This window comes from Rhinoderma darwinii (genome assembly GCF_050947455.1).
Source record: "Rhinoderma darwinii isolate aRhiDar2 chromosome 1 unlocalized genomic scaffold, aRhiDar2.hap1 SUPER_1_unloc_22, whole genome shotgun sequence".
In the NCBI taxonomy this organism is placed as follows: domain Eukaryota; kingdom Metazoa; phylum Chordata; class Amphibia; order Anura; family Rhinodermatidae; genus Rhinoderma; species Rhinoderma darwinii.
In genome coordinates this window covers 112,134-139,700 of record NW_027461659.1, presented here as the reverse complement: position 1 = coordinate 139,700, position 27,567 = coordinate 112,134, and the positions used below count along the sequence as shown (strand labels likewise).

The following is a 27,567-nucleotide window of genomic DNA, read 5'->3' as shown; positions in this document are numbered from 1 at the left end:
AGTTACTCCTGTAGGGTCTCTTTGCTGGTTAGCAAATCTCTATAATGTGGTCATGAATGTAAGGAAAGATCCAAGGGGAAGTTCATTGTGTTATTCTGCCAAATCTATTTTACATCCTTTATTATAATGAATATCTATAATCCTCCTCCGGCCCCTATCCAACTACTCACTGATATGACGCTGGTTTCGGAACTTGGACCTGTACCTCTTCTGCTCCTGTGCGATTTTAACCTCTTGCTGTGTTCTGGCCCAGATAAACTGGGAGGGAGTCCCGGGTTCCCTTTTAACGGATTAGGCTGCCATGTATCATCTACGGGAAATTTGGCAAGCTAGTTATCCTAACTCTGTAGCTTATTCATGCCACTCACCAGCCTATAGATCATTCTCCCGAATTGACTTGGCATTTGGTAATGCTGCCTCGTTGGCATATGAATTGGATGCGCAATGCCTCCCTTGAGGAATCTCGGATCACTCTCCCCTCATGGTTACTCTGGGGTTCCCCGAAATGTCAAAACGTGAGATCTGGAGACTGAGTCCCCTTTGGCTCTCCTGTGCTGAGATTATGACTACATTGGAAAAATAAATTGTAGGGTTCTGGAGTAGTAATCTGGGTTCGGCAGATAGCAATCTGGTATGGGATGCCTTCAAGGCATATATTAGAGTGGTAGTTATACGGACAATATCCTTGTAAAGGAAGGAGCTATCTCAGCAGCTACAGTTTTGGAAGCGGAGTTGGCAGTGGCAGAGGAAGATTATCTTAGGACTGGGGAGTCTTCAGCCTTTGCTGCCTTCTCCGAGAAACAACGAGAATAGTCTTATGTTAACTGAACTTACTAAGAAAAAAACTTTATATTCTTGGCAGAAGGTTTTTAAGCATGAAGACGAGAATGGTCTTTTGCTGGCCTACCTGGCTAGAGCGGACACTACCCCAAACCCTATTTTGGAAATAACCTCCTGTACTGGTATGTATGTTAGGGACTCCCATGGCCATTAATTTAGTCTTTGCTAAATTTTATTGTGACTTATAGTTTTCCACTACCCCTTCTGATCTAGAGGCATACTTTGAGAATATTGGGTTCCCTACCCTGTATAGAGAGGACGTTGGTATACTCGAAGCCGATTTGACGATAGAGGAAATTACGGAGGCTATTGGCTCCTTTCCGAACTGGAAAACCCTGGGACTGGATGGCCTGAATGGTATAAACTACACGTTGATTTAATTGCCCCTCATTTGCTTAAACTTTTCCAATCTTTTGATGGGGGCGATACCCTCCCTCCCTCTATGAGAGAGGCTCTTGTAGTACTGTTACCCAAGCCCCCTAAAGATCCGAAAGAGTGTGGCTCCTATCAGCCTATCTCGCTCCTTAATTGAGACATTAAAATATTGGCCAAAATTTTAGCGATGCGTCTGCAAAAAATATCATTCCTCATATTATCCATCCGGACCAGTCTGGTTTTATGCCCAGGAAGGCCACTGATGTTAACCTTTGAAGGCTCTTTACCAACATGTCCTCTGCTGTGGGCTTGGGAGGGTCCGGAATTGTTGCGCCTCTAGATCTTGAAAAAGGTGTTTGACTCGGTAGAATGGTCTTATCTGTGGTCTGTACTTGGATGAATCTGGGTCCAAACCCAAACTTACCAATAGATTCAGCTATTATACCATCAACCTATAGCCAGAAGACCAAATGTCACATCTCCCCCCTCATTCACACTAGCCTGAGGGACTAGACAGGGTTGCCATCTCTCACCTTCCCTCTTTGCAGTAGCCATTGAGCCTCTTGCGTTAGCTATAAGGGCCTCTCCTGACATAAAGGGATTTGTGATGGGTGGGAGGGAGGAGCATGTCTCTCTCTATGCTGACGATATGCTTCTATTTCTTAATGATCTGGGTCCATCTCTGCGGGCAATGTTATCCTTGTTTGATTTATTTGCATCCTTCTCTGGACTTCGTGTGAATTGGTCAAAGTCCTTGGTGATTGCGATAGATGATGCAGCTGGGGGGGGTTGCACTTCCTTCCCCACTACAGTGTGCAGACAAAATTACTTATTTAGGTGTAGTAATTAGGCTCAATATATGTAGCTTTATACCAGATAATATCACTCCTTTGGTACAGTCTCTGAAGTTAGACCTTGATAGATGGAAACACCTCCCTCTCACAGCTACGGGTAGAATTAATCTTTTTAAAATGAAGTCCCTGCCCAGGTTTTTGTATATTTTTCATAACTCTCCAGTGTAGCTACCACTATCACTGTATACTAATATCGATAAAGATCTTCGATCTTTTATTTGGGCAGGGGGCACTCCTATAATTGCTCTGAGCACACTACAATGCCGCACTGAGCAGGGGGTGGTTGGCTCTCCTGAATTTATATCTTTACTTCCTTGCCAGCCAATTGGTGTACGTTTGGTGGTGTTTTACTCATAGGCATTTTAACCCCTGTACTGAGCTGGAGGCTTCACTTCTTGATTCCTATAAAGCCCTAGTGAAATCTAATTATAGGCAGGCCCCCCCTCCGGGATACACTCTTACAGTCCTAATGCAGACTACTCTTGGCAGAGATCAATACTGCTATATGTCAGAGGGGGAGTCCTGATCGTCTAGGACTCCACTATGGTATAACCCGCTTTTACCACAGCTAAGAAGACTCCCTGACCCTAGTGAGTGGGCAGCCCTTCAGTTATTGACCTTGGAGGATGGGGTGGTGGAGGACAAGATTGCCACTTTCACTCAGCTTAGATCCAAAGACCAGATTCCGACTCATCTCAGGTTACGCTATTTTAAGCTTAGACACACTCTTTGGTCGCAATTTGCAGGATATAATGTCTGACTATGTACATCCACGGTGGAGGATTGGGTGACACAGGAGACGTTGGTTAAACCATTGCCCACATTTTAATCGGCAGTTGCTTAATGTATCTTCCAATAAACTTGACAAAGCCTTGGACCGATGGTCTCTGACTCTTCCCTCTGTATCTGTGGGTGATCATAAAGAAATACCATCTGCTCTGACAGGTCCTTTAATATCTACAAGAGACCGACTTATTCAAGTAAAATTTGTCCACCAAATTTATTACACTCCTTCCAAATTATTTAGAATAGGACATATACCTACTCATGTTTGCCCGCGTTGCTGTGGAGCTGAGGGCTCCTTCCTGCATATGTTCTGGGAATGTCCAATTATTAATAATTTCTGGGCTGAAGTACTTGAATTTCTTGAGCTCCCTCGTATTCTTGAGCTGTTAGATCTCTCATGACACTACTATTATTCTATGTTAAAAAAAACAACCTACTCCTGCACTGGAAACATCCTAAGGTTCTTACGTTAGCAAGCCTCATACTAGCTCTTAACATGATATTGTCAAGGATATCTGAATGTGGACTCTGCTGCCGTCTCTGTGTGTCCCCCACTCCTCCACTGCACTTCTCCATTCAGGGGTACTCACCAAATTCTTTTGTATATTCTCTTTTGTTTTTGTTTTCTAATATCTATGCATATTGATGTGTCAAAACTATATTTGTATGTTTCAATTGATAACGGACCTTATACATAGGTACTATTGTATTGTCTCCTCTATGTATTATGCAGGCTCAACTGCCTTTGTACCTGTACCGCTGTTTGTTTTGAGGTCTTAATAAAATTACCTTTAAAAAAAATAAATAAAAATTCAGGCTGTTCTAAGGGGAAAGAGGGTCCTATCCAGTACTAATAAGGTGGACCTAATGAAGAGGCCACATTCAAGTTTGTTATGTGACAATTTAATAGCAAATTGTTGTGCTATTCCTTTGCCGACCTATATTTATTTGGTCTTGTTTTTCTCAGAACATATAGGGCTTCAATTTTGCATAATAAAATAAGTGATCTATGTAACTCTGATGGAGTGGAAGAGGCGTAGAGAGGAAAACTCTGGACCTTTTTTAAACGTCCTTGCAGAGATGGGTGTGGACCACCAGGACGTTTATAGTCTATGGGCAGTATGTAAATGAGTCTTTATTAGACAACTGGTAGGTAACAGCAGCGGTTCTCCTGAGGTGGAGCCTCCTCACAGCCTCTGACGGTGTTCTATCAGCATGAATCTGCTTTACACAGTGTGAGACACAGTCTAGAAGGAAGAGGGATCACTTCAAAACAGCCATATCTCTGGATGTTGATCACCTAGAACAGCGGTTCTGGTGCCATATGAAAGAGGAGATTCTAATCTTTCATATGACCGTTCTATCTGTGACAGAACCGGAGATATCTCCAGTTGAACACACAGTCGGGTATAGAAGCTGTATACTATATGATCACACTGTGTTGCTGGGCAGGGAAGTGGGTGAAGCTGTATTCTGATTGGACAGCGTCATACAGAAAACATTACACCGCCCAGACTGAAAAGAAAGCGTCACATCCTATTTGGCTATTGGAGCCAAAATAATATATTTAGAAAAATGCTCATAACTTTGCAAATAATAAACGTTTTTTTTTAAACAAATCACAATGTAGGTATCAGCAGAAAAGCACCTTTTAGATTAGTTAGGGAATTAATGAACTGGTGGCAGATCCTCTTTAAAGAAGACATGTTCCAAAAAACTATTTAGTGTAAAGCAGATTATAGTGGGGATCTGATGGCTTGCTATTGAGGCCTTAGGTTGTACTACGGAAATATCCTGAATACAACATGTCCCCCCTTGACTTGTGTGCAGAGTTGTCATGGGGCCCTTGTATTTTCTAATAGCTCCTAAATTCTAGTGTGTGTGTGTGTGTGTGTGTGTCACAATTGCAGGAGTCATCTTTGTGTAAGTGTCATATTGTCACAGTGTCCTGGCAAATATACATGATAGTTGGACAGGGCAAGTGACAGGTAAGCCATGTGGACTAAACAAATAAACAAACTTGTATACATTATAATTATTATAGTTAATACTTTATCTGTAATAAAAATGGAACTGGGAAACACTAGGAGAACATTTGCTTAGACAGACTAGGGTACGACAACAATGCTCAGGCATTGCAGGGAGGGGTACAGCCCTTCTTAATGCCCAGGGTGCTCTGGGAGCAATCAGCTCAATCTGCCACCTGTGTGCACTTTGGCTCCTTAAGTCTGAACTGAGCTCGCGAGTGCACCCTGGTGGTCACTGTGAAACAGGACGGCCGCATGTGAAGACCTCTCTGGAGAGTAGGGCGTCGACTGGATGGAAGGAGTTCGTGGTCAGCGACCACGGACGTTACATGGTGTCAGCTGTGTATTACAGCTGACACCCGGACTGACGGCCAGGAACAGCAATCGCTGAAAACTTTATGTAACTATTTTGAACACTTTTTATTAGTTCCCCTAGGGGATTTGAACCAGAGATATTCAGATTGCTGGTTCAATACACTGCAATACTAATGTATCATAGTGTATTGTAATTTTTACAGGCTCCTAGTGCCCCTCCCAAAATCTGATAGGCAAGTTAAAGTGTATGTTCACAATTGCCAGAAGTCTAGCAAGCAAAATGGGGGAGCTGGAGGCCTTGGTACTGGAAGAAAATATAGATATAGTTGGTGTTGCTGAAACATGGCTACACTCTTCTCATGACTGGGCTGTAAATCTACAGGGTTTTACACTTTTTCGGAAAGACAGGGCGAATAGGAAAGGTGGTGGCGTATGTCTGTATGTGAGAAGCGATATGAAGGCGAGTGTGAATGAGACAGAGGGTGAAGATTGTGAGGAGGTTGAAACTTGAGGGTGGACTTACAAAGGAAAGTAAACACTGAAAAAATTACTTTTGGTGTAATCTATAGACCCCCCAATATAACTGAGGAGATGGAAGTTCAGCTATATAATCAGATGGAGCAGGCTGCACAGGCGGGTACTGTAGTGATAATGGGAGATTTTAATTACCGAGATATTAATTGGTGTCATGGTTCAGCTTCAACTGCAAAGAGGAGATATTTCCTCAACCTGTTGCAGGAAAATTTTATGGTCCAGTTTGTGGAAGACCCGACTAGAGGTGAAGCTCTGTTGGATCTGGAGATTTCTAATAATGCAGAGCTTGTTGGGAACGTCAATGTTCGTGAAAACCTCGGTAACCATGATCATAATATAGTTACATTTTGCATATACTGTAAAAAACAAACACAGGCTGGGAGGGCAAAAACACTTAATTTTAAGAAGGCCAATTTCCCCAGGATGAGAGCTGCAATTCAGGGTATAGACTGGGAAGAACTAATGTCAAATAATGGTACAAATGATAAATGGGAGATTTTAAAATCTACTTTGGGTAATTACACTGCAAAATTTATTTCGTATAAATGACTAAAATGAAACCCCACATGGCTTACACCTTCTGTAAAAAGGGCAATACGTGACAAAAAAAGGGCATTTGAAAAATACAAATCTGAGGGTACAGCTGTAGCCTTTGTAAAATATAAAGAGCTTAATAAAATCTGTAAAAAGGTAATAAAATCAGCAAAAATACAAAATGAAAGGCAGGTGGCCAAGGATGGTAAAACAAATTCCCAAAAATTCTTTAAGTATATAAATGCAAAAAAGCCAAGGTCTGAACATGTAGGACCCCTAGATAGTGGTAATGGGGAGTTGGCCACAGGGGATCAAGAGTATTCAGAGTTACTAAATGGGTTCTTCCACTCTGTATATACACTACCGTACAAAAGTTTAGAGTCATTTAGAAATTTCCTTATATTTGAAAGAAAAGCACAGTTTTTTTCAATGAAGATAACATTAAATGAATCAGAAATACACTCTATACATTGTTAATGTGCTAAATAACTATTCTAGCTGCAAACGTCTGGTTTTTAATGCAATATCTACATAGGTGTATAGAGGCCCATTTCCAGCAACCATCACTCCAGTGTTCTAATGGTACATTGTGTTTGCTAACTGTGTTAGAAGGCTAATGGATGATTAGAAAACATTTGAAAACCCTTGTGCAATTAGGTTATCACCGCTGTAAACAGTTTTGCTGTTTAGAGGAGCTATAAAACTGACCTTCCTTTGAGCTAGTTGAGAATCTGGAGCATTATATTTGTGGGTTCGATTAAACTCTCAAAATGGCTAGAAAAAGAGAGCTTTCATGTGAAACTCGACAGTCTATTCTTGTTCTTAGAAATGAAGGCTATTCCATGCGAGAAATTGCCAAGAAACTGAAGATTTCCTACAACGGTGTGTACTACTCCCTTCAGAGGACAGCACACACAGGCTCTAACCAGAGTAGAAAGAGAAGTGTGAGGCCTCGCTGCACAACTGAGCAACAAGACAAGTACATTAGAGTCTCTAGTTTGAGAAATAGACGCCTCACAGGTCCTCAACTGGCAGCTTCATTAAATAGTACCCGCAAAACGCCAGTGTCAACGTCTACAGTGAAGAGGCGACTCCGGGATGCTGGCCTTCAGGGCAGAGTGGCAAAGAAAAAGCCATATCTGAGACTGGCTAATAAAAGGAAAAGATTAATATGGGCAAAAGCACACAGACATTGGACAGAGGAAGATTGGAAAAAAGTGTTATGGACAGACGAATCGAAGTTTGAGGTGTTTGGATCACACAGAAGAACATTTGTGAGACGCAGAACAACTGAAAAGATGCTGGAAGAGTGCCTGACACCACCTGTCAAGCATGGTGGAGGTAATGTGATGGTCTGGGGTTGCTTTGGTGCTGGTAAAGTGGGAGATTTGTACAAGGTAAAAGCGATTTTGAATAAGGAAGGCTATCACTCCATTTTGCAATGCCATACCCTGTGGACAGCGCTTGATTGGAGCCTATTTCACCCTACAACAGGACAATGACCCAAAGCACACCTCCAAATTATGCAAAAACTATTTAGGGAAGAAGCAGGCAGCTGGTATTCTATCTGTAATGGAGTAGCCAGCGTAGTCACCAGATATCAACCCCATAGAGCTGTTGTGGGAGCAGCTTGACCGTATGGTACGAAAGAAGTTCCCATCAAGCCAATCCAACTTGTGGGAGGGCCTTCTGGAAGGATGGGGTGAAATTTCTCCCGAGTACCTCAGCAAATTAACAGCTAGAATGCCAAAGGTCTGCAATGCTGTAATTGCTGAAAATGGAGCATTCTTTGACGAAAGCAAAGTTAAGGAGAAAATTATTATTTCAAATAAAAATCATTATTTCTAACCTTGTTGTCTTGACTATATTTTCTAGTCATTTTGCAACTCATTTGATAAATATAAGTGTGAGTTTTCTTGGAAAACACAAAATTGTCTGGGTGACCCCAAACTTTTGAACGGTAGTGTACAACAGAAGAGCAGCTGATGTAGCCGCTGCCAGTGCTGTTAATATATCAGTTGATATACTGAATTGGATGAATGGAGATATGGTGCAAGCTAAATAAAATAAAATAAACATACACAAGGCCCCGGGACCAGATGGGTTACACCCTAGAGTTCTTAAGGAGCTTAGTTCAGTTATTTCTGTCCCCCTCTTCATAATATTTAGAGATTCTCAAGAGACTGGTATAGTGCCAAGGGACTGGCGCATTGCAAATGTGGTGCTTATTTTCAAAAAGAGCTCTAGGTCTTCGCCGGGTAATTATAGACCAGTAAGCTTAACATCAATTGTGGGGAAAATGTTTGAGGGGCTATTGCAGGACTATATACAGAATTATGTGACAATAAATAGTATTATAAGTGACATCCAGCACGGTTTTACTAAGTACAGAAGCTGTCAAACCAACCCGATATGTTTTTATGAAGAGGTGAGCAGAAGCCTAGACAGAGGGGCCACTGTGGATATAGTGTTTTTGGACGTTGCAAAGGCATTTGACACTGTCCCCCATAGACGTCTAATGGGTAAATTAAGGACTATAGGTTTAGAAAGTATCGTTTGTAATTGGAGTGAGAATTGGCTCAAGGACCGTATCCAGAGATTTGTGGTAAATGATTCCTACTCTGAATGGTCACCGGTTATAAGTGGTGTACCCCAGGGTTCAGTGCTGGGACCACTATTATTCAACTTATTTATTAATGATATAGAGGATGGGATTAATAGCACTATTTCTATTTTTGCAGAGGACACCAAGCTATGTAATATAGTTCAGACTATGGAAGATGTTCGTGAATTGTAAGTGGATTTAAACAAACTGAGTGTTTGGGCGTCCACTTGGCAGATGAAGTTTAATGTAGATAAATGTAAAGTTATGCACCTGGGTACGAACAACCTGCATGCATCATATGTCCTAGGGGGAGCTACACTGGGGGAGTCACTTGTTGAGAAGGATCTGGGTGTACTTGTAAATCATAAACTAAATAACAGCATGCAGTGTCAATCAGCTGCTTCAAAGGCCAGCAGGATATTGTGGTGTATTAAAAGAGGCATGGACTCACGAGACAGGGATGTAATATTACCACTTTACAAAGCATTAGTGAGGCCTCATCTAGAATATGCAGTTCAGTTCTGGGCTCCAGTTCATAGAAAGGATGCCCTGGAGTTGGAAAAAATACAAAGAAGAGCAACGAAGCTAATAAGGGGCATGGAGAATCTAAGTTATGAGGAAAGATTAAAAGAACTAAACCTATTTAGCCTTGAAAAAAGACGACTAAGGGGGACATGATTAACTTATATAAATATATGAATGGCACATACAAAAAATATGGTGAAATCCTGTTCCATGTAAAACCCCTTCAAAAAACAAGGGGGCACTCCCTCCGTCTGGAGAAAAAAAGGTTCAACCTGCAGAGGCGACAAGCCTTCTTTACTGTGAGAACTGTGAATGTATGGAATAGTCTACCGCAGGAGCTGATCACAGCAGGGACAGTAGATGGCTTTAAAAAAGGCTTAGATAATTTCCTAGAACAAAAAAATATTAGCTCCTATGTGTGGAAATTTTTTACTTCCCCTTTCACATCCCTTGATTGAACTTGATGGACATGTGTCTTTTTTCAATCATACAAACTATGTAACTATGATCGGATTCATAGAATACCTCGTACAGAACTTCTATGTGCAGTCGCAGATCCCTCGGGTCCTGCACTATGTATAACACATTGTCTGACGTGTTACTGTAATGTAGAACTAAGGAGGAACCCCACCTTACCAAACCTCCCAATTCACTTTCTAATATCATTATTACTTACCTGTGGTAACACCTCCTGGAATTTCCTCCTGCACTTCACTCTTACACGGTTGATCACCCCTCACCCGCTCTTCTTTTGTTTCATCCTCCACTTTATTATTAGTCAGATCTTCCCCCTGATTTCACATATGTAAAAATTCAGTACAATACAGCAGAGAGTGCGAAGAATATAACAGATCAACATAAGAAACTACCAAAATCTATGACCCCTTCAATGACCGCAGGACCAAAAAGCTCCACACCCCCTATATAGATCTGGTATACGGCTCAGCTTCATCTACCTGATGATTCTCTGGGACATTGTGATTTTCCTCTGGACAGTCCTGGGAATACAGAGGACTGGAACATCTCTCTGTTAGATTTCTCCTACTGGATCCATCTGTAGGAAACAAACAGTGACTGAATACATGACTATTGTACGTCTGTCTATATATCAGACACTTCTCTCTACACTTCTATGTTTACTGATCACAGCCGAAATTAAAATGTTGAGGTCCTCGCTACCTGTGTCAAGGACTCTACGCCTTGAAAGACGCAGGCCTAAAGTAAACTGTAACCTTCCACAGTGAACGACGGGGTGCTGACTAGGGATGCACGGTACATCGAAACTTCGATACTGTTTCGATACTGTGCATCCCTAAACGGTTCGATACCGCTATTTCCTGTATTTCGATACTGAGCTGGGCAGCCGCACAGCTCAGTATAGTAACACATGAATGTATGGGAGCGCGGCTGCGGCTGTGTAATTCAGCCACAGCCCCGCTCCTGAGTCATGATAAGTTTGCGGGGTCAGGATGATGCGATGCGGCCATCGCTGCACTAATGAGCGGCGGCACTGGAGACAGAACATGGCGGGCGCGCTACAAAACACCTCCATGTTCTGTCTCCAGTGCCTGAACTACCGCTCATTACTGCAGCGCCGGCCGCATCACCTCATGCTGACCGCGCGCACTTCCTGTCAGGAGCGGGGCAATGGCTGTATTACACAGCCGCAGCCCCGCTCTATAACGGTGGAGACCAGAGAAACCTCTCATCTCCGCCGTTATTCCCCTGAATGCTGCGATCACAGCTGACTGCAGCATTCAGGAGAAAATGAGAGGGGGGATGCCCCTGGATCGCGTCACAGTGAATTCCTGTGACGCGATCGAGGGCCATACCATATATGGGCAGACAGCCCAAGGTCTATTGACGGACCCCAGGGCTGTCTTACCATATTTCATGTTGTTAGAACATACCCAAGTATGTCCTCACAACTGCCTGTGTGCTATACATACACCGGCTAATGTACTGGCACATATCTGATATATGTCTGTGTGTTATCTGTCCACAGGCTGATGTACTGGCACATATCTGATATATGTCTGTGTGTTATCTGTCCACAGGCTGATGTACTGGCACATATCTGATATATGTCTGTGTGCTATCTGTCCAGAGGCTGATGTACTGGCACATATCTGATATATGTCTGTGCTATCTGTCCACAGGTTAATGTACTGGCACATATCTGATATATGTCAGTACATTAAAGTTTAAAAATAAAGTCAAAACAAAGTATTGTTAAATTTTAAAAAAAATACACATTCACCTTTTTTACAGTAAACATTAAAATAAGTCTCAATACATAAAATATACACATATTCAGTAATGGCGCGCACAACAATGTTTTTGCATCATTTATGATGTGTACGCTGTAAAAAAATTAAATAAGCACGGCTTTCATTCACTTATTAATGTGAGGCGCGATGAATTTACCCTCCATGTTCCTCACATTAATAGTAATTAACCCCATCATGTACCTCGCACATTAACCCATTATGACTGAGAAACAGGATGGGATTAATTACTATTAATGTGAGGCGCGTTCAAAATTCATCACACGTCGCGCCTCACCTCAGAAAACGGAAGAATTTTTTTTTTTATTACTGTTGGCAAAAATATCGAAGTTGGTATCGAAATCGCAATACTAAACGAAGTATCGGTATCGAAGTCCAAATTCTGGTATCGTGACATCCCTAGTGCTGACATAGTATTTAATTGTATCTGCGTTCTATGGACACGGATACACATGAAAGTGACGGGACACAGGGCGCCTCTATTTTAAGAGTTCCCTGCAACCAAAAAAATTGTCAGGGTGTAATCGGCTTATTATCCTCTTAAAGGCTGTGTACACCTTTATAGACAATATTTTCTATACATTTTTATTAACCCCTTCACGACAGCCCTACGGCTATATACGTTCCAGTTTCCACATATATAAACGTTGGCAAAATGGAATAGGGTTTAATGTGTGCAGCGCTTTTTCAGTGTAAGCAGGGCTACACTTTCAAGTCCGCCGGCTCTCTCCACAAGTGCCGTTACATCTCCCCCTTAGTTTCATCAAACTTAAATGCCAAATCCCTTCAGATAACAGTTCAACCCCCTGTAGATAGTGCCACACCATCTCCCGTAGATAATGCCACCCCACTGTAGATAGTGCCACACCATCTCCCGTAGATAATGCCACCGCACTGTAGATAGCGCCACACCCCCCTACCCCCCATAGATAGCACCACTGAAGCGGAATCCCTTAGCAGAGCATTGCCGTCACTTTGGCCGGGAATTGTGCTTCTAGAGGGAGCCCCTCACGTCTCTGTCAATATATGGACAGGGACAGTGATGACAGGGACTCATCGGGGAGTCACAACATCCTGTGGCAGAGAATTCCATAGTCTCACTGCTCTTACAGTAGAGAATCCCCGCCTGTGTTGATATAGAAACCTTCTTCATCCAGATGTAGAGGATGCCCACTTGTCACAGGCCCAGGTGTAAAAAGATCATTAGAAAGAACTCTGGACTGTCCAATTATATATCTATATATATATAAGGGGTGGCCTTTCACTGTCTGTGGATCACGATCTTACTTTCTTTCAACTTTGGGTGAGTGTATACTTCCTAGCTCTATTCGGTGATTCCGGAGTAGTAGCCATGCATATGGTGTATACTTTGCACATTGAGTGCAGCTATTACTATAAGTCCTTGGACTTTTTAGATTGAATGGCACTTTGTTCCAGTAATAGGGATTTCCTCATACGGCACACTTACCTTTGACATAGACTTTATGTTGTCCTTTTTCCCTTTAATATCAGCAGTGCTGGATAAATTGTTAACGGTGCATTTGTGCAATATATACCTGCATGCTCTCGTGTCATTCATTGTTTATTATACAAATATACCCATGGTCGTATATACTCTCCAAATGTGACCCACAGGCATATCTCTTCTTTTTAGAAACCTCGCCATGTTTTTTATTAAAATCATTTATGTCAATTATATCTAATAAAATTGTATTTTGTACTTTATATATAGCTCATGACTCTTTTCTGTCTCATATATATGCCAATTATATATCTGTACATTGTAATAAGATCGCCCCTAAGCCGTCTTACATTCTAAACTGAAAAGCCCAAAGTCTGAAAACCTTTCTTGGTACTGCAATCCACCCTTTCCATTGATTACCTTGGTCTCCCTCTTCTTCACCCGTTCTAGTTCAGCCATGTCCTTCTTTTACACAAGCGCCCAAAATTGTACCCAATATTCCACGTGTGGTCTGACTAGTGATTTGTATCTAGGCCTCTTTTGATGCATCCTATGATTTTATTTGCTTTGGCAGCACCTGCCTGGCACTGGTTGCTAAAGTGGCCCTGACTTTGGTGCTATCTAATAAACCTCGTGGATTACTCTGTGCTACCACCAGCGGACAACAATCTGCTCTAAATAGTCTGTCAGAAATAATACAACTCCTCCTGTAAGAAGCCAACGGGGGTTGTATAATCTACATTATCGGTGGATAATCACTTCTTAACCCCTTGGCACTGCAGCCATTTTTAGTTTTTTTATGTTTTCCTCCCCGCCTTAATTTATTTTTCCATGGACATAGCCATATGAGGGTGTGTTTTTTGCTGGACACGTTGTAGTTTTTAATAAAACTATTTCATGTACCATATAACGTACTGGGAAACGGAAAAATAATTATTTGTGGGATGGAATTATAAAAAAAAAAACAATTCTTACATTGTTTTTTGGGTTTTGTCGTCATGGCGACCACCGTGCAGTAAAAGTGACATAACTTCATTCTGCGGGTCAATACGATTATGGCGATAGCAGCCGAATGGACTGGGCTCAGCCCATGAGCCCGCTCCATACGTCTCCAATGCGCCATGACGTACAGTGTCGTCGTGGTGCGGCAAGTGGTTAAAGAGCATCTGTCATCAAAATGTGTTTATTGCGCCATTCTTATATGCTGAAATATAACCCAATTGTGGCCTAACGAGGAAGGAGGGCTCTGTTGATTTTTAGGGCAGAGTTTTTGATAAAATGATTTGCAGCCGTTATTTTAGACCTGCAGGGGTTCTCAGTTTTGTGAACCACTAGTCTAAAGCTGGCCATACACTCTAGATAGATGTCAGGTGAACCATCGTTCCTCCCCTCCCCCATATACATGAACGCTCGGTCGGGTGTTTAGGTGTCCTCAATAGGGAGAAAGCCACCACAAGACTCCTCAGGCAGCGACTTATCTACTAACAAAATAATCCGGCATGTTGAAATTCCACAGCCCGATCCTTATCTCTCCTGACATCTGCCATCCCAGGAGAGTTGGGGAGTCGCCATATACATTAGAAAAGCAGCAGGTCCGGCCGACATAAATCTAATGTGTATGACCAGCTTAGCACACTGGTGGAGAGTGATGACCGGCAGTAACATACACCTGGTACGACTGCCCATAATCCACACTGCAAATGAGCAGCATGTCACAGAATATAATTGTGTTGTCCCTTCTCACAAGTGTGCACAGATGTGTAAAGTATTGGCACTCACATCACAGATTTACAGAAGGTGATCTCAATGTCTGTGGGGAGGCTGATATTAACCGTTCCAAAATCGCTCCTTAAATGTTCTGCACGGACAGAAGGTTAAGCAAGAAATGTGTGTTTGGAGCTCCGGCATCGGGAACATCTGTCACAGCTTCAGATTTTATGATCAGGATCACAAAGAAAAAGCGGTCAATCATTCTGTGTGGGCGGGGCATGCAGGACTCACAGGATTTCTCTAGGAGTCCTGGCAGCATTTAGAAGGGAACCTGTCAGACGGTTTGGAGCCATTGGACCCCCAGTATGTCGTTATGTAGCTGGAGTTTAGTGTTCCAAACCGGCCCACGTCAAAACCCTCCGTTTCAGCATAAGAACTTGCAAGTTACTGAGAGGAGTCCAGTAGAAGAGACCGACGGCAAGAGCACATGAAGCCGAGGACGGTGCACCTTGCTTTACTGCGCTCGTACAGTGTACTGCTCTGGGCTTCATTTGTCCCAAAGGAAAATCTGTCTGGTGAATGGAGCGCTCTGGATTTTTTGGGACATATACAGGAAACGTATGGTATCTAACAAAATTGTGGAGCACCTACATTATATGTCATTGTACACACTTATATATGTACTGCACATGACGATATTAAGACTTCAACATGGCCGCCAGTCCAGCCTATGCCCACAGTAACGCCCAATATATCGGCCTCTCCTTACCTTGTGATGTGCGCGGCTGGTAGTCCTCCATCATGACCTCCTCGTACCGATCCTTGTGTCCTTCTAGATACTCCCACTCCTCCATGGAGAAATAGACAGTGACATCCTGACACCTTATAGGAAACTGACACACACAATGATACAGTCATCACGCAGACACCTCCAGTGCTGTTACTGTAGAATTTCCCAGCATTCCCAGCAGTGTCACCTCTCCAGTCAGCAGCTCAGTCATCTTGTAGATAAGTTCTAAGATCTTCTTCTCATGTATCCGGGAGTGAGGGGCAGGCTCTGTGATGGGGCTCTGACTACTGCTCGATCCTCCTGACTCATGGATGATGGGAGTCGTACAGTCACCCGATGTCTTCTTCACTATTGTGTACTCCTGTGTATGGAGAGAGACACTTAGAGAACTGAACACAGTATTCCCCCCTCAGTAGAAAGAGGGAGATTGTGACCCCGCTGTATAGAGCTCTAGTGACCCCACATCTGTAATACTGGAGACCTCACCTACAAAAAGACATTGAGAAAATAGAACGAGGCCAAAACTAAAAAGGAAATAAAAAGGGGGAGGGGGGGGGGGACTAGATGGACCATGTGCTCTCCTCCTGCCGTCATCTTCTATGTTTCTATATAGATGTCATCCTGATCCTCCTGGTTCCTTGTCATTCTTATTGCTCTACAACATTACTATTGCTGCATTGGTGACATGACACATAACTGACCATATTGGTGGTTGATCTTCAGCTTTTCTGCTGTTGGCTTCTTGACGTCACTTGGAAGGTCTGGACGCTGTTATACAGGACACTGGATTCTTTCTATTACTTCCTAATATGTATTGTCCCTTCCCTATGTGTGACTTGCTCTATAATGTAGAAAAGTTTACCTCTCCGCTCAACAGGTAGATGATCTCCAAGGTGAAGTCTAATATTCTTCTGCTCATCTCATTCCTGTCCTTGTCCATCCTTGGTGGGTCACTCAGGAGAAGGAGCGTTGTGGAGGAGAAGATGAGAAAACTGGAGGAACTGGAGGATCTAGTACTGCAGACGTCTTTATAAAGAAAGGAGAAGATGGAAATCATACAGGGGACAACATCATGTGTGACATACAGAACCTCACTTATTCATCATTGAGAGAAACATCTTCTCAGAGCTGTCACCACATGGAATAAAGGGGTATTCCCAACACGGACAGACCTCTCCCCAGGATATGCCAGAAATGTCTGATAGATGCGGCTCCACCACTGGCCATGCTCGGCTGTTTCTGGAACTCCTATACAAGTGAATGGAAAGATTTATGCACATGTTTGGTCACCTCTCCATTCATTCTCCACCTGGAAGTAGTCATCACCTCACCAGGCGGGTCGGGGGACCCCCGTTCTCCACATAGAGGTGGGACCCCATTTATCAGACATTTATGGCATATCTCTCAGGTGAGAATTTGCCGCTTCTTTTTCTCGTTGAATTCACTGGGGGACACAGTATCATGGGTATAAGCTGCAGTCACTAGGAGGCTGACACTAGGTAAATATATAAAAAACAAGTGTGGCTCCGCCCAGTGAGCTATACCCTCTGCCGAACACTCAGCTCCTCAGTTTGTACCAAGAGCAGTAGAAGAGCAGAGAAGATTTAACACAATATGTTTTCCATGAGAAAAGCAACCTCAAGAAGCCCAAAAATAGAACAATAGAGAAATAGGGCAGGACCTGTGTCCCCCAGTGAATTTAACAAGAAAGAGATTTTACTGGTAAGTACAAAAATCCTTTTGTTTTCTAGTTAAAGCACTCACTGTCACTTTGAGTTCGTGGACCCACTGGGCCGTACCGCCTTGGCGGTATGGCAGCTGGCCAACAGGACGCAGTCTATAGTTCGTATAGTATAACTGTGGCAGCTCGGACAATAGCGAGACAGGCTCGGCTGAAACTAGGCAGCAGGTAGATGTCAGGCGTGGAGAAGCAGGACAGGCGTGATATACAGCACAGCACAATTACAGCTCAGCACGGCACTTGACCAGGATACAGGTACAGGAACGGGGAACACTGGAAAACACTAGGAGACCATTTGCAGAGACAAACTTTGTGTACGACAACAACGCTCAGGCATGGGGGGGAAGGGGCTGAGCCCTCCTTATAGTCCAGGGGACTCATGGGCTAATTTTACATTAAACTCCGGTGCGCGCGCTGACCCTTTAAGAGCAGGCACGAGCGTGTGCGTGCACCCTACGAGATCTGGCCGAGGTAAGCGGAAGTCAGCACCGGCGTCACCTGAGGAGGAGACTGGGGCCAGCACACTCACTTGGGAACATAGTACCATTGGACATCCTAAAGCAGTCCATTAGGGTCGGAAAAAAGAATCATAGCCATGTGAGCAGGCTAAACAATGGCTGTTTGCAGCACCATCCGACCCAAACTGGCATCGGCAGAGGTCAAAGAATGGATCCAGTAAATCCTCAAAAAAGTATGTAACGAGGAACAGGTGGTGGCTTTAGAGACCTGGAGGGCAGAAGCGCCCAGGAGGCCCCAACTTCCCTGGTAGAATGAGCAGTGACCCGGAAGGGAGGTTACCTACCCTTAGCAGAATAGGCCCTTTTAACAGCCAACCAGATCCAGCTAGCAATGGTGGCCGTTGAAGCCGGGCCACTCTACTTTTTTTGTTTTTTTAAATTGCCTTTATTTTTCCCAAACTTTTGCAATTTGTTACAGTACAAACAAGTACAGTAAATAAAACAATGGAAAACAGACAAACGACACGGCATCTGGTAGGCACTCTAATGCAAGAATATTTTCAAAAGAGATGTAGCACATATAGTGAAGTGTGCCCTTGAAATGCCTCACAATAAAACAAGTCACACCACATTCATCCCATGCCCCATTCTTCCCAAACCCCCCCCCCCCTCCCCAATCCAATCAGAATTTCTTCCACCTTTAAACTGCAGATTCGGATGTCTCCAACCATCTGGACCAGATCTTATCAAATTTATCAGGACAATTTCTGTTTAAATATAATTTACGTTACATTGGTCCATATTTATTCACCGTTTGCTTCCAGTGAGCCAAGCTAGGGCCCTCAGTGGCCTTCCACGTCATAAATCACAATTTTTCTAACGCAGAATAGAACAAAACGGAAAAAGATTTTTTTAATAGTAATTCTGTACGACATCATTTATGATACCCAAAAGACACACCTAAGGGGAAAGGAGCCTCGGAAATTCAAAGTGGGTATGAAGAAATTCTACCTCTGACCAAAAGGGGACAATCCTGGGACACTTCCATACACAGTGTATATATGTACCTACTTCTGACTGGCATCTAAAACAGCTATCCGAAGACAGCATCCCAATCCTCTGGAGTCTAACTGGTGTATAGTAAATCTGATGCAGAAAACGAGATTGTATCAGAAAATCTCTTGCACTAGTAACCGAATCAAAAAAAATGTACAGTAGGACCGTTGTGACCTTTATCATAGAATGAGCAGCCTTCCATGCTACAGCCACCATTTGAAGTGGGGGAGGTACACTATCCCGGCATTTGAATCTATAAAAGTAAGTTTGTAAGACTTTCATAAGATGCCATAAGTGCCCCTGCAAGTGTGAAGCCGGGTCACTCTTACGAGGGCCCTTAGGAACAACTAATAGAAAGTCCGACTTTCGGAAGGACTTCGTAGCTGCAATGTGGACCCGAGTGGCAATGTAAGGCGTGTTCATGTGGATGAGAAGATTTAGAACAAAACGAAGGAAAGACAATGTCCTCATTAAGTTGGAAGCCACCTTAGGAAGGAAGAATAGAAATGGACGTAGCACCACCTTGTCCCTATGAAAAACCGTAAAACTAAGGTTTGCAAGACAAGGCTGCCATCTCAGAAACTCTACGGATAGAGGTGATCGCCACAAGGAAAACTACCTTCCAAGATAAGATCATCAGAGAAACTTCCCACAAAGGTTCGAAGAGTGCAGCCTGGAGAGCGTCAAGGACCAGATTGAGATCCCACGGTTCCAAAGGAAACGGATAAGGAGAAGCACAATATGTGACACCCTGCAAAAAAAATCTTAATTGGAGCGTGGAAAGTCAAAATTAGTTGGAAAAAAAAAATAGATAGGGCTGAAACCTGCCCCTTTAGAGTAGCCAATATGAGTTCACGATCCAAGTCAACCTGGAGGAAGGCCAGAATTTGCGAGATGGAAAAACGGAGGGGGTGGAGCTGATGGGATTCACACCATCTAAACTAAGCCAACCAATCGCGATGGTAAATGCTTTGCGATTGAGTCTTCTGAGCCTTAATCATGGTCTGAATGACCTTTGAACTTCAAAACCGCGATTTCAATAGCAGAGCCGTCCAACATTGGACCTTGGGAAAGGAGGTTGTGCCACTGAGGAAGCAGCCATGGGGCATCTGCTAACATGAGCAATAGATCCACGTACCAAGCCATTTGAGGCTAGTCTGTGGCTAACAGAATGGCTGGGATTCCTGCATCCTTGTCCCTTTTTAGTACTCGAGGCCGGAGTGGAAGGGGGAGGAAAAAGATAAAAGGAGGTTGAAGGACGACTAGGGTAGAACTTAGACGTCGGCTCCTATAGTCGTGGGATCCCTGGTTCTGGTGACGTAGTCCGGGCACTCGTGATTGAGGTGAGGAGATCCACGTCCGGGAAACCCCACCGAATGCAAATGCGGTGAAAAATCTCTGGATGAAGAGATCATTATCCAGGATCCAGGCATTCCGCCTTCCAGTGGTCTACTCCTGGGATGTTGTAACGCTGGTAGTCGCCGATCATCACCATCCTACTTCCCCTGACGCCAGCGTCTCCCATCTCGGTACCGGAATCCTCCACCTACTTTTGGGGGACACCGGCGTGTTCTGGCCTCTGTCACTGCTGCTCGTAGGGTGTGCGGGCTCGCTCCCGGCCTTAAAAGGGCCAGCAGGCGTATCAGGAAAATCTCCTCAACCTATCCCAGCATACCAGGAACTACAAAAGGGACTCTGCCCATTCATTCTTTGCCTGAACAATGTGGTGTCTACCCATGTTTGTCTAGCAAATGGTTCCTTAGCTGAATTTTGTTTTCCTGTATCCAGTATCTGTGTTCGAGACGACTGCATTTTTCATGTTGAGTGTCCGGGTCAAGTGTCCGTGCCAAGTCAAGTGTCCGTGCCAAGTCAAGTGTCCGTGCCCGACTCTTGTTTGGCCAGTTGTTACTCCGTGAAGTGGACCGGCCTAGGGAGTCCACATTCCCCACGAGGTGTGACAAATGTGCACTGCCGAGATTGCTGGGAAATTTTGTTCTGCCCAGCGAAGCATCTTATGCGTTTCCTTCCATACAGTCCTGTTTCCTGTACCTACGTGATGATTGAGGTAAGCCACTGCTGTAGAGTTGTCTGTCTGTATCCGCACTGGAAGAGCCTGGAGACGAGACATCATGTTGATCTGGAGCCGAGCTTCTGGGTCGGATCAGGTGCCCTGGACAGTGAGGCAGCCGAAGACCACCCGCATCCAGACAAACTTCCATCCATTGTGATGACTTGCCAGGTGATAGTTCTGAAGGGTTTTTCCTGAGAGAGGTCGTGGAAAGACATCCACCACAGCAGCTCCTCTTTGACTGAAGGGGGCAGATGGATCATCAGATCCAAGGACTCCGGAGACTTGTCCCTACTAGATAGTATAGCCAGTTAGAGATCAGGAGTAAAATTTAGCAAATGGGACTGTCTTGATTTCCCCAAGACTTTCATGAAGAAGCGAATGACGCAAGTGGAGTACTGTCACTGTCCTGTTTGAAAGGTGCCTTTACCAGAAGATCGTCCAAGTATGGGATAACCGCTATCCCCCTGGATCTGAGAAAAGCCATGGCCATCCTAAAGGGGAGAGCCATAAACTAGAAATGCTCGGAACCTACTGCAAAGTGCAGGAAACGCTGATGTACTTGAACAATGGGAACATGACGATAAGTATTCTTGATATTTGTTGAGGACAGGAACTTGTCGACCCCCCAGGGAAGCGACCACCAATTGCAGAGACTCCACGCGAAACCTTTGAATCTTCCAATATCGATGGAGACGTTTTAGATCCAAAATGGGTCGAAGAGGTCTGTCCTTCTTTTGTACTCTAATAAAGGTTTGAATAAAACCCTTTGAACAGTTCTGGAGTTGATACTGGGACAATTGCTCCTTGATGGAGGAGGCTTTGAATGGCTTGAGAAAAAGCTTGGGCCCTGGAGGGGCACTGAGGGGGTGTTGACAGGAAAAAACACCCAGGAGGGCGAGAAGAAAACTGTATTTTGTAGCCTGTCAACACAACCTCCCGCACACCGGCGTCTTTGATGTTTTCGAGCAATGTCTCCTGGAAGTAGAGCAGCCGTCCCCCCACACGAAGGAGCAGCTCAGATGGGGGCAAATTTTCAGGATGTGGAAGCCCGCTGTGCCGGAGCAGGTATAGAGGGTCTGTTGCGAGGCTGCCACGAGTTTCTAGACCGGAAAAAAGGTCTGTGCGCTCGGAAGGGAGTTCTGCCTCTGACGTGGGTCAGAGTACTAAAAAGAAAGAAATCATCTTTCTCTTCTGACTGAGGTAACTGTGCGTCGTCTTTGACGACATTGTTGAAGTAAAGTGCTTCTTCTTCCTGTAGCCTCAGAAACTAGTTGGACCAGGCCAGGTCCATAAAGGAGATCCTGGGCAAACTAAAGAAGATTTTCGTCCTTCCCAGGGGCACTTCCTAAAGGCACTGTCAGTATTCCAGCTCCTAGTCCAAATGGCCCTACGGACAGCTACTGCATTAGTCGTGGCCTTAGCCGGCTTTTGGGCAGCTTAGACAGAGACATCACAGATACATTTAGACATTTGCAAAAGCTCTGCAGCTAGCAGGGAATTATCCACTTGAGAGTCCCCTGAATCAATTGCGGCCTGTAGTTGAGTAGCTAGTTCAATATTAGCCATGCTAAACCAATATGCTGTAAAAGGGGGGTCTGACTGAAGCTGCGGCCGCACTGAAAGTGGCTTTAGCCATAGACTCCACTTCGGCATCAACAGGAACCTTTAAGGCAGAAACATCTGCAACCGGTAAGGTAGTATTTTCATAAAGCCGGGCCATTGTAGCCCCTGAAAATTTGGCAATACACTCATCGGAGAAAGGAAACATCGTCCACACTCTTGGACAGATGCATAGACCGGTCAGAGTGTTTCCATGCATCAGAAAACAATTTGTCAAAACCCTTGTGATCTGGAAAGAACAGAGGGGGTCGCCTGTGTCGCTGCAATAATTCATTGAAGAAGTTGGTTCAGATATATCTCTTGAATGAAAAGAATGAAGGACGCCTGCAGCATTTTTTTTCCAAAGAGGAATTAGAGGAAGAATGATATTGTCTTGATTTCCTGGCCCAGTTGTCGGATAAACTGGGAGAACTAGAACGAGTGCAATACAGGGAAGAACGTCTGGGGGCCTGAATGGACTGTGGTGCCTGAGAGGCGTCTGACAATTGGGACGCTAACTGATGAGGAAGGCGTTGTAAGGCATCCGCCATGGCCTGAGAGAGACGGGTGATTTTATCTACCACCTGGGTGAGGGACGCTGCCCATTGGGGTGTAATATGCGCACCAACCATGTGAGCTGGGGAGTCCTGTAGTGGTTTATGCGGAGTGCATTGAACACAGACTGGGTCAGCCTGTCTGCATGGAAATTTAGTACTGCACCGCGAACACGCAAAGTGCGCTACAATGGTGGGGGGTTGGGGGTCTTGGGAGCTTTTCCCTTTTCTGACATATCATGAGCCTTTTACAAAACAACACCATAGCTAATGGCTATTCGACCAGACCCCCTAGGTGCTATGTCCCCCGTGCAGCAGGAATGTTTCCAGCACTATATGACTTCTGTATACCGCTCAGTGTACTATGGCGTTCACTACTAGTGAGAATTGTCTGACGAGAACCGAATTACCCCTCACTTCCAGCCAGAAACCTGCGCCATGCTGATTGGACAGGGCAGGCATGTGACTCAGGACCCGCTTGGTGAGCAATCAAAACGGGAAAACGGTGCAGAAACACAGTTGGGCGGGGAGGAGAGCCGGCAAGAGCGCAAGGGGCGTGGCCAGCTTGCAATCTAGCAGAGAACCCATGGTGCAGTCCGCGGAAGATTCATTGGTGATGCATTGTTTTGTGTGGAATAAGATTTAGTATAAACTTGTATTTTACTCATTTAACCCCTTCCTGCACAGGATATTTACCGCTCAGGACTTGTTCACATGACATAGGGAAGACCGGAGACCTACTGCAAAGGCCGGAGACCTGAAAGAACTGCGATTAAGGCCATTTAACCCCTTCGATGCTGCAGTCAATAGTGACTGAGGCACCTAAGTGTTTGGGAGGGGGCTCCTCTGTAAGATCATCCTCACCTCGAGATTGTGGAGTAATGATGAGTTGTCAATTTCAATTGTGTAGAAAAAAAAATTCATAATAAAGCATTTTGTAAGGTGAAGTTTTTAATTGCCCCAAAAATAATGTCCGGAGTTATAAATGATGATATTTTACGACTTCTTTCAGCGTGAAGTATAAGGAGCTCAGAAACATTATTGTAAAGTGTCTTCCCATTTGCGGTCAGGACTGGATGACATTATTCGGGATGGTGTACGAGTTATTCCAGAGAGACCCCAACACGAGGACAACGTCTCCCCCGAGTTTATGTGACAGTGAAATACGGAGTCAGACTTGTCTCACCACTGAAGGTTATTTCCACCGTGGTCATAAAAAGCCGATCCTGGAATTATAACAGAGCTACAAATAGTTCTTGGTCTTGTACAGATAACGGGGTGTCACTAGTAAGACAGATATAGATTATACACATCACGTCATTTATCTCATCCGCTCTCTACAATGTCAGGGTCAATATGTCGGTTGTACAACATTAATGGTGCGAATACATAAACCTCTTCTAGATAGTAACAAGAAAGACGCCAATAATCCATCAGTCATGCCCAAAGGCGGGCATCCCCATGACAACACTGAATGTCATGGGGAGAAGTACGGAGCGGGTTTACAGGCTGAGCCCGCTCCACACGCTGCGGGTGTATTACAGCCGACACCTCGCACTAACCGCCAGGATCAGAGAGAACGCCGATCCCGGACATTTAACTACTTAGACGCTGCGGTCAAGAGTGACTGCAGAATCTAAGCTTTTAGAAAGAGGGGGGGGGGTCCTCTCTGAGAACTCATCGGCCCCTCGCAACGCGATCACGGGGTGCAGATGGTTGCCACAGTAGCCTGGGGGGATAATGAAGGCCCGCAATCTTTCTGTTCCTATTAACCCCTTAATCTTAATCACGATATACTGCGACACATTAGTATTAGGGCTTATTTAGACGAACGTGTAATAGGTCAGTGCAGTTAGTCAATGGGGCCGTTCAGTCTGTGATTTTCACGCAGCGTATGTCCGTTACGCAAAACTCACGACATGTCCTATATTTGTGCGTTGTTCGCGCATCATGTACCCATTGAAGTCAATGGGTGCGTAAAAATCAAGCGCAGCACACGGAAGCACTTCCGTGTGACGCGCGTAATTCACGCAACAGCAGTCAAAACTATGAATGAAAACAGCAAAGCACCACGTTCTTTTCTATTTACAAACATACAGAGTGTCATAATGATGGCGGCTGCGCGAAAATCACACAGCCGCGCATCATAGGGGGATGACACACAAAGCTGTTAAGTGCCTTTTGTGTGCGCAAAACGCCTTGTTTTTTGCGCACGCAAAACGCACACGCTCGAGTAAATCCGGCCTTACAATGTAAAGTACCGGCGATCTAATCAGCACTAGTTCATGTCCCCCAGAGGTGTAATAAAAAAAAAATAAAAAAAAATATATATATAATAAAAAAAATAAACATAACTGGAATCACAATATCCATAAAAGTCAAAATCATTACAGTAGAACATTATTTACCCCGTACGGTGAACGCCGAAAAAAAAAAAGAAGTTAATTGCTGTTATTTCGTCACATCAGCACTAAAAAAAAAGTAAAATAAAGTAACATGTAGTAAAAAGTGACCAAAACCTACAACCCGCCCTGCAAAAACTAATCCCCAACACCGCTCCATCAACGAAATTTTTTTTAAAAAAAGTTAGGAAAGGAGGGAAAAACGAAAACTAAACTGGCCTGGTGGTTAAAGAGGCTCTGTCACCAGATTTTGCAACCCCTATCTGCTATTGCCTGTGATCGGCGCTGCAATGTAGATTACAGTAACGTTTTTATTTTTAAAAAACGAGCATTTTTGGCCAAGTTATGACCATTTTTGTATTTATGCAAATGAGGCTTGCAAAAGTCCAAGTGGGTGTGTTTAAAAGTAAAAGTCCAAGTCGGCGTGTATTATGTGCGTACATCGGGGCGTGTTTACTACTTTTACTAGCTGGGCTTTCTGATGAGAAGTAACATCCTCTTCTCTTCAGAACGCCCAGCTTCTGGCAGTGCAGACACAGGCGTGTTCTCGAGAGATCACGCTGTGTCATCACTCACAGGTCCTGCATCGTGTCAGACGAGCGAGGACACATCGGCACCAGAGGCTACAGATGATTCTGCAGCAGCATCGGCGTTAGCAGGTAAATCGATGTAGCTACTTACCTGCAAATGCCGATGCTGCTGCAGAATCATCTGTAGCCTCTGGTGTCGATGTGTCCTCGCTCGTCTGACACGATGCAGGACCTGTGAGTGACGTCACAGCGTGATCTCTCGAGAACACGCCTGTGTCTGCACTGCCAGAAGCTGGGCGTTCTGAAGAGAAGTGGATGATACTTCTCGTCAGAACGCCCAGCTAGTAAAAGAAGTAAAAACGCCCCGATGTACGCACATAATACACGCCCACTTGGACTTTTACTTTTAAACACACCCACTTGGACTTTTGCAAGCCTCATTTGCATAAATACAAAAATGGTCATAACTTGGCCAAAAATGCTCGTTTTTTAAAAATAAAAACGTTACTGTAATCTACATTGCAGCGCCGATCACAGGCAATAGCAGATAGGGGTTGCAAAATCTGGTGACAGAGACTCTTTAAGAGGTTAACCTGCGGTGCGGATTATAAACACGCAGGATATCGGATTTATACCGCGGATTCGCTGCGCATTTGTTGCAGAATTTCCCTATTAATTTCAATGGGAAAGTCAAGTTCCGCCACAAACGCCATTGTTCCCAGAATCCTCTGCGGCTCCACCGCGTGTTCACAGCAACGCTGCAGGTTACACATATATAAAAAAAGAAGGCGTCATGTGACCCCTGCAGCCAATCACAGGCCGGAGAGGTCACATGTCATTATAGGGGTCACCTGGACACAGCCGGAAGAGCAGGGACGTGTTGCTATGGTAACGCTCGGGGAGGTGGGGATCGGCCTTGTTGTATTTCTGGAGTAGATATTCGGGAGGATTATACGTCCACCATTTGGGGTGAATATTCGGGGGGATTTCCTGGCATGTTGTGGGTCGAATTCGCTGCGTGTGAACATTCCCTTAAACCGCACGGTGAACGACATTAACAAGAAATGTATAAAAGTCAGTGAATAAGTTGTATGTCCCGAATATTATGTCATTACAAAACACGACTCGTCCCACAAAACATCCGACCACTACAAAGACCAGAAATAACAACTTACCCCAAAGAGGCCGGCACTGGAGGGGTTACATCCCGGCTAGGAGTCCAGTGGGCGGGGTCACTCAATGATTGACAGCTCTCTGCATACACACTCATACAGGGGTGACTGATAACAGAGAGAACACCCGACCAGCGCTGCTCTCTACCTCATACACGGAAATAGCTGAAGGACCTGAGATGACGTCACCACCACGTGACCGGGGCAGGAGGGGCGGAGCTTATCAGTGGAGAGAAGGCGTGGTGGATGAAGGACCTGTGACGATATAAAGATCACGTGACCGCTGCATATTAGAACTTAGAAGTGGAAAAAATTAGAGATGTATGAAGGACCTGTGAT

The 27,567-nt window shown here is 44.4% G+C and overlaps 2 protein-coding genes across 2 annotated transcripts in view; both read right to left on the bottom strand.

Moving 5' to 3' along the window:
- Positions 1-10,417, bottom strand: part of LOC142670927 (uncharacterized) — a 15,597-nt gene extending 5,180 nt beyond the window's left edge. The window contains exons 1-2 of the mRNA XM_075847133.1: positions 10,352-10,417; positions 10,072-10,186 (exon numbers count right to left, since the gene is read on the bottom strand). The gene's annotated coding sequence lies outside the window, so the exon portion shown is untranslated. The remainder of the gene's footprint in view (positions 1-10,071; positions 10,187-10,351) is intronic.
- LOC142670928 (gastrula zinc finger protein XlCGF66.1-like) lies at positions 1,852-27,567 on the bottom strand. The gene is made up of 5 exons (XM_075847134.1): positions 27,232-27,567; positions 16,508-16,671; positions 15,833-16,006; positions 15,625-15,748; positions 1,852-2,021 (listed from the first exon to the last, which is right to left on the bottom strand). The coding sequence occupies exons 2-5, from the start codon at positions 16,583-16,585 to the stop codon at positions 1,852-1,854; spliced, it is 546 nt and encodes a 181-aa protein (XP_075703249.1). The 5' UTR covers positions 16,586-16,671; positions 27,232-27,567.

What these genes read in the sequence shown, in the direction of transcription:
- LOC142670928 (XM_075847134.1), bottom strand. Translation starts at nt 16,585, where the DNA reads ATGGACAAGGACAGGAATGAGATGAGCAGAAGAATATTAGACTTCACC. An exon ending in CTGAGCTGCTGACTGGAGAG is followed by an intron (nt 15,749 to 15,832) that starts GTGACACTGCTG and finishes TGTGTGTGTCAG; the next exon opens with TTTCCTATAAGGTGTCAGGA. An exon ending in CCAGCCGCGCACATCACAAG is followed by an intron (nt 2,022 to 15,624) that starts GTAAGGAGAGGC and finishes TGCACACTGTAG; the next exon opens with TGGGGAAGGAAGTGCAACCC.